General features: G+C 40.8%; 1 protein-coding gene across 3 annotated transcripts; it reads right to left on the bottom strand.

The window, feature by feature from the left end:
- Positions 1 to 2,147: 2,147 nt before the first annotated feature.
- On the bottom strand, positions 2,148 to 9,990 carry CCDC107 (coiled-coil domain containing 107). Of its 3 annotated transcripts, XM_059846899.1 has the most exons (7): positions 9,784 to 9,899; positions 9,305 to 9,562; positions 7,092 to 7,297; positions 5,858 to 5,924; positions 4,662 to 4,752; positions 3,446 to 3,555; positions 2,148 to 2,828 (listed from the first exon to the last, which is right to left on the bottom strand). In XM_059846899.1, the coding sequence occupies exons 2-7, from the start codon at positions 9,339 to 9,341 to the stop codon at positions 2,539 to 2,541; spliced, it is 801 nt and encodes a 266-aa protein (XP_059702882.1). In that variant the 5' UTR covers positions 9,342 to 9,562; positions 9,784 to 9,899; the 3' UTR covers positions 2,148 to 2,538. The 3 variants fall into 3 exon arrangements, with proteins under 3 accessions (XP_059702882.1, XP_059702879.1, XP_059702881.1); XM_059846896.1 differs by lacking the exon at positions 9,305 to 9,562 and having other exon boundaries at positions 9,784 to 9,990; XM_059846898.1 differs by lacking the exon at positions 9,784 to 9,899 and having other exon boundaries at positions 9,305 to 9,729.
- Between the last annotated feature and the right edge of the window lie 1,931 nt (positions 9,991 to 11,921).

Below are 11,921 nucleotides of genomic sequence, written 5' to 3'. Positions count from 1 at the left end.
GGACACTCCATTTTCAAACGACAGGCTGAGGGCACTGAGCAGTTCCCACAGCCAGGCACCTTTTCCTTTTCCGAGCAGGAGCGGGGCTGCAGGGCCTGCTCGGAGCTCTCCCGCCGAACCTCTTCCCCAGGGCACGGGGAATGTCCGCGCACGGCCAGGAGGCTCTCCCGGAACGGAGCACCCTCCCACCTGGGGGCGCAGAGAGCGTGGTTGTACTTAATGCTGCACACGCTGAGATTACTCTTATCAAACACCAATGCCGTAAAAGGCGGAATAAACATTATGAGCTCAGCAGCTCCACGGAAATGATGCATTTTCCCAGGAGAGGCGCGGGATCCCGGCGGGCAGAGGCTGTGTCTCACCGGAGCGGTCCCAGAGCGCACGGCCGGCGGGGCAGCCCAGCCCCGCACCCCCGCACCGTCTCCCCGGTGCCCGGCTCGCCCCAGCCGCGCCGCGGGGCGGCCGCTACAGCAGCGCGGAGGGGCCAATCCCAGCCAGGCCTCGCACCAGAGCTGCGCAAGGTGCGCCCCGCCGGAGCGGGGAAGCGCAACGCCAGATCGCCCCCGCGAAAATCCCCTGCCCGGGGCACGGCCGTCCCTCCCTCCCCGCAGCCCCGCCAGGACAGGCGGGCGCTTACACATCACACGGGTTCTGCCCCCGGCAAACCCCGGCAGCTGGAATCGGAGACCTCCTAAGTGCGCCGGGAGGGCGCACGCTGCGTGTTCGTAGCCGAGTGAGAATTACAGCGATCAGCCCGAGGTAGCTCAGAGCCTTTCGGACAAGGGCTTCAAGTGTCAGCAGCATCCGAAGACTCGCGGAGGTGAAAGGCGCAGCAGCAATGATTCAAACACTGCCCCAGGCGGGGAAGCGCCCGCCGCGGCCAAGGACACCGGCACCAGGGCCTGCAAGGAGCGGGACTGACCTGCACCCTGCACACACCTCGGCAGCGCAGCACAACTGGCTCCCACTCCATCGTTCCCGCAGATCAATGGCTTTGACATTAGTTCACTTTAATACGTGAGCTAATTCAAAGAAAAGCCTCAATGAAACTCATTTTTTTTCAGTTTCATTTGTCCTGAATGCCCAGAGCAACATCAGTTATTTTCTAAAATCAAACTGTATCCAAGTACTAGTTCTGATTAACCCCATCTGTCTTGGGGGGAAAAAATCTGCCACCTCTTGAGAAACCCTGGCTCTGTAGTCAATCAGTTTTCCAAAGTTAGGCAAAATCTCACTTAGTGCAAAACTACTAACACACTGATGCTAAGGATATATTTCTGGATGCTGCTACTTCCAAGCCTGTGTGATCCAGTTTTAGAACAAAACCCATACCATGTGTCTACACCAGAATGAACAATTCATTCCATTTCAGTGAATGACATGACAATAAATTTAGTCCCTTTAAGTACAGTACATTTCCTCCATAAAAACAAATTAACATGCTATTTTCCTGTAAGAACAAGGATGCCAGAAGAGTTCAGGCATCATAACTGGCCTACTTAAAAGCGATGCAATTATAAAACAGAAAATGTAACCGTGCCATAATATCAGACCTACCTCTATGGCAATTCCTGTCATTAAAGGCTGGCAGTGCCACAGGTGTGCACATTAAGTAAACAAAAAAATTATTAAATATTGAAAGGGTGGACAAAAATTATTCTGGCAAAGGAAAATAATGCTTTTCCTAATACTGCCCTAAAAAGGTGGCTATCAAGTTGGCATATTGTACTGAAAAAAGATCCCATGCTCCACAGTTCTTGAATGGTACATACCAACACATTTGTTAATTCCGATGTAAAAAAAAAAGGGTATTAAAATTAATTGAAGGTCAGATTCTATGGTATTAAAATTAATGTGACACAGAAATACAGTACTAATGGGTATCAATCAGTTATTAGACAGCTGCTGAGTTTAACAACTGACAAGTGGGGAAGAAATTAAGTGATTCAGTGTAATACATTTGGGATTAAGTTGACATACAAAAATAATCATTACTCAGGAAACTGTAAATTCAGACACCATTATTTTCATACAGCGTCCATGGCTGAATTTGTCTCTCCAAATAAGAAACTTAATTATGAATGAGTATCAAAGACCTAATGCATACTGGTTTTCACACTGTAAGAGAAACATTTTTGACCAAGAGCTGAATTCATCAGTGCATGCTCTTTAATGAACTCAAGAAAGTCACAGTTCAAGTGGTATAATGCTTTCTAGTTACAAAACATTTATGAAACATCTATTCATTATAGTCTCAATTAGAAGATATTCTAATATTTTAGTGAAGCATCAGATATAATTACAGTGCATTATATACAGAGTACAGAAATATTTTTATAGGGAAAAATAAATAGAAAAAATATGTAAACATCCTGAGTAAAATTCTGCTGCCACTGAAGTCAGTTACAGAATTGTCATAGATACGAGCAAAGGCAGTATTTCACCCCTCTTTTTAAAGCATATAGCAGTGCACATAACTTCATTTCAGTTTAAAGTGCATACAACATTATAAAAAGAATTCATAAGCTTTTGGAAGTTTTACATATGCAGATTCCATTCATATCTACTGCGTCTCCTCAGTCCCATCTCTTCTGATTCAATGGTATCTTTGCTTATCATTTCTTCATCTTCTACAACATCTGGCTCCAACTGATGTATTTCACATTCACCGTGTAATTCGTGCTCTTCTATTTTGTAATCATTATCGATATCCTCAAGCAGCTCTTCATTACAGTCATCTTCTCTGTTGTCCATTTCTTTCTCTTGAGAATGTTCGGCAAATGACTGAATGAGATCTTCAAGTTTCTCATCACAAATGTGTCCAAGATCTTAAAATTTCCAACAAATAATCAAAATTAAAGTTTACTGGTAAGGCTCTGAATTTCAGGGTCAGTTTAGACGTAAAGTATTTTTAATGTTTTTTTCTCTTTCATTAAAACTCGAATAATGCAAAAATTTCCCACATTTCTAATGGACCAATCATAACATTTAAGATTTCTCTTGGGCTACTATGCAGCTCTTAGGAGTCTCCAGTTGAAACTACCATACAATTTAGCTGTTTAGTGTTTTATGCAAGCATTATTTACAGCCTCCAAGGTCCCCATTTGGAAATCATTTGCTTAAAGTTAGTCCAGTACTAACAGACTAATTAGGAACTGATATTCCTAATCAGTCTGTTAGTAGTCTGTTCCTTTATCAAAACAGAATAGACTGTGTGGTCCATCCCAGTTCAATGTCTTGAGCACCTATTCTTAAATAAATCATGATGTATCAAAAATTTGAAATTGGATACATCTCAAATAAGAAGAATAGTATTCCTCCACAATAAAACTAATTCCACACAAATTACCTAAAACTCAGAAGCAGAACATTATTATAGTAAGATCTATTTATTCTTTTAAAATATAAACTACCTAATTATCTATCTGTCTGAAAATTAAATTACCTTTCATCTTGTTTTCTGATTTATCCAATCCACTTTCTTTCATCAGTCGTCTAATTGATTGGAGCTGTGTCATTATTTCATCTTTCTGCTCACAAGCTAAAGCATTGACACTAGAAAAAAAAAAGACAAACGTTAATAGCTGAAAGATTATCTTGGAAGGGAGTGCTTGATAATAATACACTTATTGCAATATTTCTTTCTGTGCATAAATACCATAGTGTAGTTTGTGAAATGTTTAGGACAAGCTTTCCTTTGAGAACTGTCTCTTGAGAAGTGGGGAGGCCATTACATCATACAACTACTGAATGTCACTGAACTCAGACTTTGGAGCCCCAACGGCCAAGGTCGAGTAATGACTACTGAAAGTAACAATTATCCAAAGTACTGTTATTACTAGTACAACAATGCCAAATACAGAACTTTGGAGTTTGAAGCCTTTTCTCATTTAAGGTTTTTTAACCTTCCTCCCTATCACGACTAGAAATTTGTTAGGCAAACTGGCCAGTGAATTTGCTGCTTAATAGTTTCAGCACATATCCAGTCCAGAAGTACACTGCAGAAACAATCAGGACTTTCTGCATGTTTTAACTTATATTTCATGAAGGATATCAGTCTAGAAAACTAACTACAAGGATACTTTTATTTCTAGTAGATGAGTAAGGCCCTAGCTTCTTAAGAACAGAACTTCTCTACAACTACAAGGAGGCTTTATATTACTGATTCCCTTGACCTACTAAAATAGCTAAGTTCTATTTCAATGGAATACACACACTTCACAGATTCCTTTCAAAACACAAAATAAGCAGCTATACGTTGATAACTAGTTTTTTATTATCATTACATCTAAAAGAAGAAACTCACTCTGCTACCAAAATCTATTTCCCAAAAGGACTTTCAAATGCTACTGAGTTTAAGTATATTTTCACTATTAGTCTCCTTGGTCAATATTAAAGTTCATCTTGTTACCCACAGTAACATGATCATGTCTTCTGCATTTATGTTTGGTGAACAAGAGATGAGAGGTGTATGTGGAAAAGTTCACAAATGGCAGATTTGGTATCACTTGCAAAAGGCTACAGAAACTATATGCAATCAAAGAAGGTTCCTAAAACTTTCCTTACCTATATATAAGGATCATTTTAACAACTCTTCGTTAACATTTTGGCAAATTTCAATATACAGGGAACAAAAGTGAGATTTTTTTAGAAACACTCACCAGTTTGAAAGTGGATCCAACTGAGTCAATAAAGAATTTAACATTTTCTCTGTCTGTGCAAGATGTTGCTCCAGTTCTAAAAGCTGATGCTCTAACAAAAACAATACAACAAAAAAAGAGGGAGGTGCAAAGGGAGGGAGAGGGGGATGAGAAGAAAAAGAACATTGTAAAAAATGTCTTTACAATACCATTAGGATATTAAGTTATATTTTCGTTGGACAGATTAAAAACCAGAAAGCTTCTTTCAGCTAAAAAATTCAACAATATGAAAAGGGAGTGGTGGGGGTGAGAACAGAAGCCTTATTATGTGTGAGCAGAAGTCCTTTCCACCCAGTAACCTATCTCCAATAGTGCCCAAACAGAGGACACCTTTGTAGAAACTGAACAAGAATGTGGAGCTCACCTTCCCAGTCTCAAAAACTATGTAGCTGCAAGACTTCCTGAGATCTAAGTACTGTATTTATACTTAATTTGATTCCATGTGTTTGTCTATTCACACCTTACAAATATATTTAATGCTTAATGCACTAGAATCAAGAGAAGTGATTCCTCCTAAAATACAATTAAACTCAGAAGAAAGAAGAATGCAACACACAAGGATGATGAGTAGGCAGTGTAGCAAATCACTGCTGAACCTCGTTACAGACATAGTGTACACAGACACCAAAAGATGCTGCTAGTTGTTTAATTCACTAAAAATGTGCCTATTCAAGGGAGGAAAAGGTATGAAAACAGCATCAACTTTGAATGTTTGTGATAGATTTGTCATTTGGCCTAGAAATCATAAATGGTCTCTTTAATTGTTTAGCCACACTGTTCCACTATCAATAGGGTTCAGTTCTAAACCAGATCATTATATTATTTTAAAATACTCTATTTATTTAATTATATCCCATTTAAACTGAAGAATACTGAACAGATCTTAAGTGAGAAAAGTATCAGACATTTTAGAGGCAGAGAATCATACTGCATTACTACGGCTGTTTTAAAGAGCATTACATCTGGAGAATCAAAACAAACCTAAAAAAGCATTTCAAACATATAGATAACAAAGTGGGTATTTGTAGATTCCTAACTGCTCTCAGTAACTCGAGAGAGTGCCTTCATTAGCTAGATTGCATCAATGAAAACATGTTTTGTTCCAGTAGGAAATAAGCAATTTTGTTGAACATATGCATTCTGAATGGGTATCTTACCTGTTTCCTTTGCCTTGTCTTCTGTACTTTTTTCCTTTTTGGAGTGATTTTCCTCATGTGACTTCATCTTTAAAAAAATACAATCAAGATAAACAATCTCATCATTATTTGTGTACTAAAAACAAAACTGCATTTAGAACTTCAGTGAAAGTAAACAGCAACTGTGAAAATGTGCTGCATTAATGAAACTTTTCTTCTGTGATGCCTCATCCAGTCTTAAACTAACATTTCTGATTTTCAGCAAACACAATATGATTGGCAAAAGCTCTAAAAGAAAGCAGTTGCTATTTCAAAAAGAAACAGAAGAAACCTTCTAGGTTACTGGATCCAGTCTCCTATCACTAATTACGATATAGAATTTATTTCTTAAAGTAATAAAGATACTATCAAAAAAGTATTTACATTTTAATCCCACAAGCCCAAGTGTAAAGAATTGTAACACCCAGAATATGGTTTTCATGACTGTTAAATCTTGTACTAAACTGGGCAGCCTCTATACTCATTTTGATAAGCTGTGATATTTTTCTCATACACAAGATTAATGTGAACTGACTGCAGAAATGAGCATGTTGTTTCCAGTCTTACTCCTGTTCATTTTTATTTTCCCTGAGGGCAAGCAACAATATTCCAGGTGCACTCTCAGCTCTGTGTATCTCTTACTATAAATAATACATTTCAAGACTGATTCCTTTTAAAAAACAACCAATCATGTGTTCTCCTTTTTGAATTTACAAACAGTAGAAAAGGTATCCCATAACAGGAATAAACCTGCATGTTGCAATTGCATGATCACATGAGAAGTCCAAACAAAGGTCAAGCCTACTCGCTGTTCTACCTAACTGCTAATCTAAGATCACTGCTCTGCAGGAATTGTCCACCCCTTCCCATACTCAATCTCATTCTGAAGAATGAAAAGGAAGTGAAACACTGATGAGACTTAGGTTACAGACTCAGGTAGCAGCACTGTTAGGTTCTCAGATTCTCATTTGAGGCAGCAGGGTAAGATTCTCACTTTTTCAAGCATCTAAAAATACCTAAGCCAGAAGCCTTCATATAGAAGAATTAGATACGCTAGAATTTTAACTTTGGCCTTCACATTCAAAGTCAAATAGAGCAAGAAACGGCTTTTGGACAATCCTATACATGGGCTCAGAATTAGAAAAACAAACAGACAAGCTAAGAATTTACATTTCCCCCTAACTACAGTAATTTAATGCTTTTTTCTATGGCTTACCTTAAGAAGTTTGTATGCTGCAAACATTCCCACTCCAAGAGCATACAGTGGCATGAGGGTGAATGCTAACTCTCGACCGTTTCCTCTCGTTCTCTCGCTTTTTATCTCTTTCTCCATTGCATTTCTCATCTGCTGAAAACTCTGATAAGTATTACTGTCAGAATTTCCTGGATTCCGGTGAACTTGATAAACTGTCTGAGGATTACCTTAAAAATGAAATTGAGGGAAAGACAATACAGTAAGAAACAAAATCAGGAGTCCACAACTGGAATTAAATTTTTTTCTTCTTGTTTAATCATCTTTGTTCATCACTCTTCTAAGATGGTGTGAGCAGCCTTGTATCCACTTAAAAAATTAATAATTATTCTTACATTAACAGGATGGACAGTTAAATCTAGGCAGCAAAAACTCTCAAGCCAAGCTTGGTTTCTCTAATGTACAATTTTTAAGCTTCTTCACAGCAACACTGGCAAACCCTCAGCAAATCACAGAAAGATAGATTTAAATTTTGAAATTAAAGCATACTCGGAGAAGCTATTGATAATGCTGAAAACAGTAATTAATATTTTTTCCTTTGCACCAAAGGAACTGAGTTAATTACAAATTGAATTGTCTGGTCCCAGAAAAAAAAAGGTTTTGTTGAAATACACTGTGCTGCTGCTTTCATTATTTTGACAGTAAACTTAGGTTTACATGGATATTCCCACAGGCTCAGAAGTACTGTACCTCTGCAAATCAAATATTTATGAGGAGAAGATTATACAATACCCAGGAGATGCAACCTTGGAAGTCAGAAGTATTTTTGCATGTAATTTGCCTACCAGAACAGGGAGCAGATGAGAAAACAGCCAATGTCATTGTTCAACTTAGGAAACAGGTTATGTGGTAATTAAATCAAGGGTTCATGGGACATGCACATATGGAACAGTACCATCAGGTAAAGGATGCAGATGATCAGGTAAAGGATGCAGATGCTTGCAGAGACAGCAGGGGATTGGGGGATTGTGAAATTTTACACTGATGTCTCAAATGAGTGCCTAGACTTAAAACTTAATGTATCAGAACTGAGTATGGGTATGGCAAGGTCCACGGTCTTTAAAAACTCCCAAACAAAAGACCATTATGCAAATCACTACTTCTCAATTCATACTCTAACAGGGGCATTTCAGGAATTCACGGTAACGTCACTTAAGTGTGCAAAGTACAGCCACGATCAGATAGAGAAAAAATTAATGTTACACAAAACCTCAATGCTCTAGCTGATAAAATCAGAACTCAAGCTACCTTCATCATTCAGTGAAAACTCAGGCATGTGCTGTCCTTTCAGGATAAGTAGGTTTAGACTTGCTAAAACTGCATTAACTAATCTGGAAATCACATTTTATATTATATATTTGTTTTCCACCTTCAGAATGTTTCATATTGATTCCTAGTTTTACATTTACACCCACCTTTCCCCCATTTTTAAGCTCTATTTGTTTTTAAAGTAAATGAGTAGTTTTACTAAAATAATTACTATCACAGAAGAATAAGATTTCTACAGATCATACAAATAAGAATCTGGCAAGAGAAACACCTTCAGGATGGAGAGGAGGAGTGTTGAATCCTAGTGGAGATCCAGTGTCCTGCACCAAGCTTATCCCACAGAAGAAACAGGAAAGTGAGTTACTAGCCAGCCAGGAAAAAAGAACCACCCAGAGAGATGAGAATAGGAGATCTGTCTGAAATTTATTTTATTCGGTGCTAGGCCAGTACTTCAGTAAAATCACAGGCATGTGAAGTTTCTTTTTTTTTTTTTTTTTAGGATTTGGTTTTAAAATAATTTGATCTATAGGGAATATACAGTTTCCTTATAAGTAAAAAATAATCAGGCAAAACAGGCCAGGCAAGAGCTTATGAAGCACAGTAAGTTTGACATCAGGTGGGAAGAACATGGTAGCAGCTCAAGCCACCATTTTTCTGCCAGCAGGGAAAAGTACAGACACATCTGGAAGATTACAGCAACAAGCTGTCTCCTGGTTTGAAACACCTTGGAAGGCATCATCCATGAATCACAGAGCTACCTCAGAGAAGTGGGCTTTTAGTGATTGTCAAAAACTAAGGTGTACCTTCGACCTTGAGCCAAATCGTGACATGCACTGACATGGCTTAACATACATGGATACCACTACAGCTCCTACAAGTAGTAAACTGTGTAACCCATTCATTGATACCTTTTCTAAACAGGCATCTTGGACTCTTTTTTAACATACTGCCGGACAGCCTTTGTATGATTCTGGGCGTAACAGCAACACTCGGCTTCCTTATTGCAATTGATTGTTCCCTGTGACACCTCTCGGCTCATTTGTTCGATGGTGCCCCTGCGGGCATTGCTCGTCACACCGTTCCACACTTCCAATTACCGGGCGCTTCCTGCCCTTAAGAGCAGTTTCGGTAAGACAACGCAGACAAAGCCCAAAGCACCGGCGAACCTGAACAGCAAAACACCGCAGGAGGTGGGGGTGTCTCAGGCGCACACAGGCCAGCTCGAAGCGGTCTGACCAGGCCTCTCCGTCCACAGCCCGCCTACACCCGGAGCCTCCCGCCGGACGAGGGCACATCCCAACCGGATCCTGGGGTTCCCGTCGAGCCCGCCCGAGCCCGCGGCGGCTCCCGCACGGAACCCCGGCCGCGGCATCGCCCCGGCTCCTACCTCTGCCGTGCTGACGGGGATCGTAATGGCCGGGGCCGGCCTTGCCGCCCCGCGGGGATCGGCCGGGCCGCCCGCCGCCCCCTCCCCCGAACATCCTGGGCATGACGACGAAGACGCAGAACACCAGCACGGCCGAGACCAGCACCTGCTGCACGGCCGACAGCGCCATGGCCGCCGCCTGCCCGCCGCCTTCCCGCGGCCGGGCCGCGCCCCGCGCCACAGCGCCCCCGGCGGCGCCCCACGGCACAGCACGGCACGGCCCGGCCCGGCACGGCACGGCTCGGCACGGCACGGCACGGCTCGGCACGGCACGGCACGGCACGGCACGGCACGGCACGGCTCGGCACGGCACGGCACGGCCCGGCACGCTACGGCTCGGCTCGACACGGCACTGCCCGGCCCGGCACGGCCTCAAGCCCCGGTCGCCGCCCCCGGCTGCCGGGCTCCCCTTCAGGACCAAACGTGTGAACGGTACAACTAGCGCTGACGGGCATTTCCGCTGGCAAATGAAAATTTTTGCTGGAAAGGGTTAAACAAAAGTGAAGAAGATGCAGAAAAAGCAGATGTTTGATGTTTAGCCCGCCTAGTGCCTCAAGAGGAACACGTTAGCAATGGGCAGCTCAGTGATGAGCATCCTGAACGCACTCGCAGCACGCATGTATTCAGCAAAGAATGTCCTTAGCTTGGGTGGGTTTTAAGCTGGATTGGTAGATAAGGGTGGTGATTTGGGAAGCGATGAAGTTTGCAAAAGACGCCACACACAGTTTTAAATGCTCAGGAATAGGAAACCCAGGAAAAGTTATGACTGAAAGTATGGCTTGAATAAAACCAAAGGCCTTAGGGAGGAAAGAGTATCAGAAGCCAGTGGATTAAATTGTAGAGTCCAAAAAGAAACTAAGAATGAAGTGAAATGTATGAGCAACGGTAAATCTAAGCAATAAATCAAAGCGTTTTCTATTAAGATCTAAAACTGGGTACTTTATTGGTACACTTTCTGAAACAGTCTTGACTGGAAGACAAATACAGAAGATTGCTCATGAGGAATCAGCTGCAAAGAAGGAAGAGGTATAGAATGAGTTACTGGCCAGGAATTGGTACGTTTACCTCATGAAGCTGTCCTTGTAAAATGCCCTGATGTGTATTTAAAGTTGTACCATAGGAAGAGTAAATTTTTGTTTCCAGAAGCTCTCTTAAAAATACTTAAAATATTTGTACTATTGAATCTAAGATATCAGTGCATTTTACTTTGAATTAATTTTTATGTATCAAATCAAAATCCTGTTCAACAATAAAACCCAAAAAGTTTTGTGTTTAATTAGCATGCCACCTATTCCTTGCCTGAAGACAAAACTGCATTTTAAATATCTTTTCAGTTGCTATCAAGTGCTCTTACAAAGTTAATTTTCAACAGTGAAGGGAGGAAAAACTTGTCTAATTAAATTAGTTCGTATTTCTGTGCTGCAATAGGAAAAGTCAATTAAAATAAACTAAAGGTACTTGCCAAATAAGGGAAAATATTTCTTTATGAAACTCCAGTGTTTGATATTTATCTGCTTATTGCTGACTGGTTTTATCTGATTAAGATTTTGTTGTAACTCAACATTGCACAACTATTTCACCTTTCATGCTTTGTAGACTTGGGATGCAGCTTTGGCACAGACTGCAAGGGCATAGACAAATGAATCCATTTTTGAGCATAACATGTACTTAAATAAGAAACCATCCTAATTTCACATCTGTTGGAGAGAATATTTGTATTGAAGGTCATGAAGTTTTTGATGTTGCTGATGCCATTAAATTGGTATGATGAGGTCAGATTTTGAATTTGTGTAGTGCAGAACTATACTAAGGTTTGTGGTTGTTACATTCAAGTAAAAGTTGTCTGTGGTAAAATGTCCTGGGTAGTGCCTACCATGTAAATCAACACCATCTGTAAATAACACAGGGGTGTCCATATGGGTGCAACTGGCAGCTCACTGCCTTTCTTAACATCAAGCAACGACTGTAGTGCATTACCCCTGCACTGGCTCACCTCAGTACCTTGTACAATAATTCTCTCTTCTTGTCCCCACATCAAAGCCTCACTTCTCATTTCACTGCATGATTACTACATGAACTTCATAAAATAATAATTTCCA

Source organism: Haemorhous mexicanus, chromosome 5 (assembly GCF_027477595.1).
Source record: "Haemorhous mexicanus isolate bHaeMex1 chromosome 5, bHaeMex1.pri, whole genome shotgun sequence".
In the NCBI taxonomy this organism is placed as follows: Eukaryota; Metazoa; Chordata; class Aves; order Passeriformes; family Fringillidae; genus Haemorhous; species Haemorhous mexicanus.
Note: the sequence above shows the minus strand (reverse complement) of the source record. Positions and strands in the feature narration are given on the sequence as shown.

Excerpts from the sequence above, each read along its gene's own strand:
- CCDC107 (XM_059846896.1), bottom strand. The coding sequence starts at position 9,952 with ATGGCGCTGTCGGCCGTGCAGCAGGTGCTGGTCTCGGCCGTGCTGGTG. Across the intron at positions 5,925-7,091 it reads CAGCATACAAACTTCTTAAG|ATGAAGTCACATGAGGAAAA; the intron begins GTAAGCCATAGA and ends ATTTTTTTAAAG. Across the intron at positions 4,753-5,857 it reads AGACAAGGCAAAGGAAACAG|AGCATCAGCTTTTAGAACTG; the intron begins GTAAGATACCCA and ends TGTTTTTGTTAG.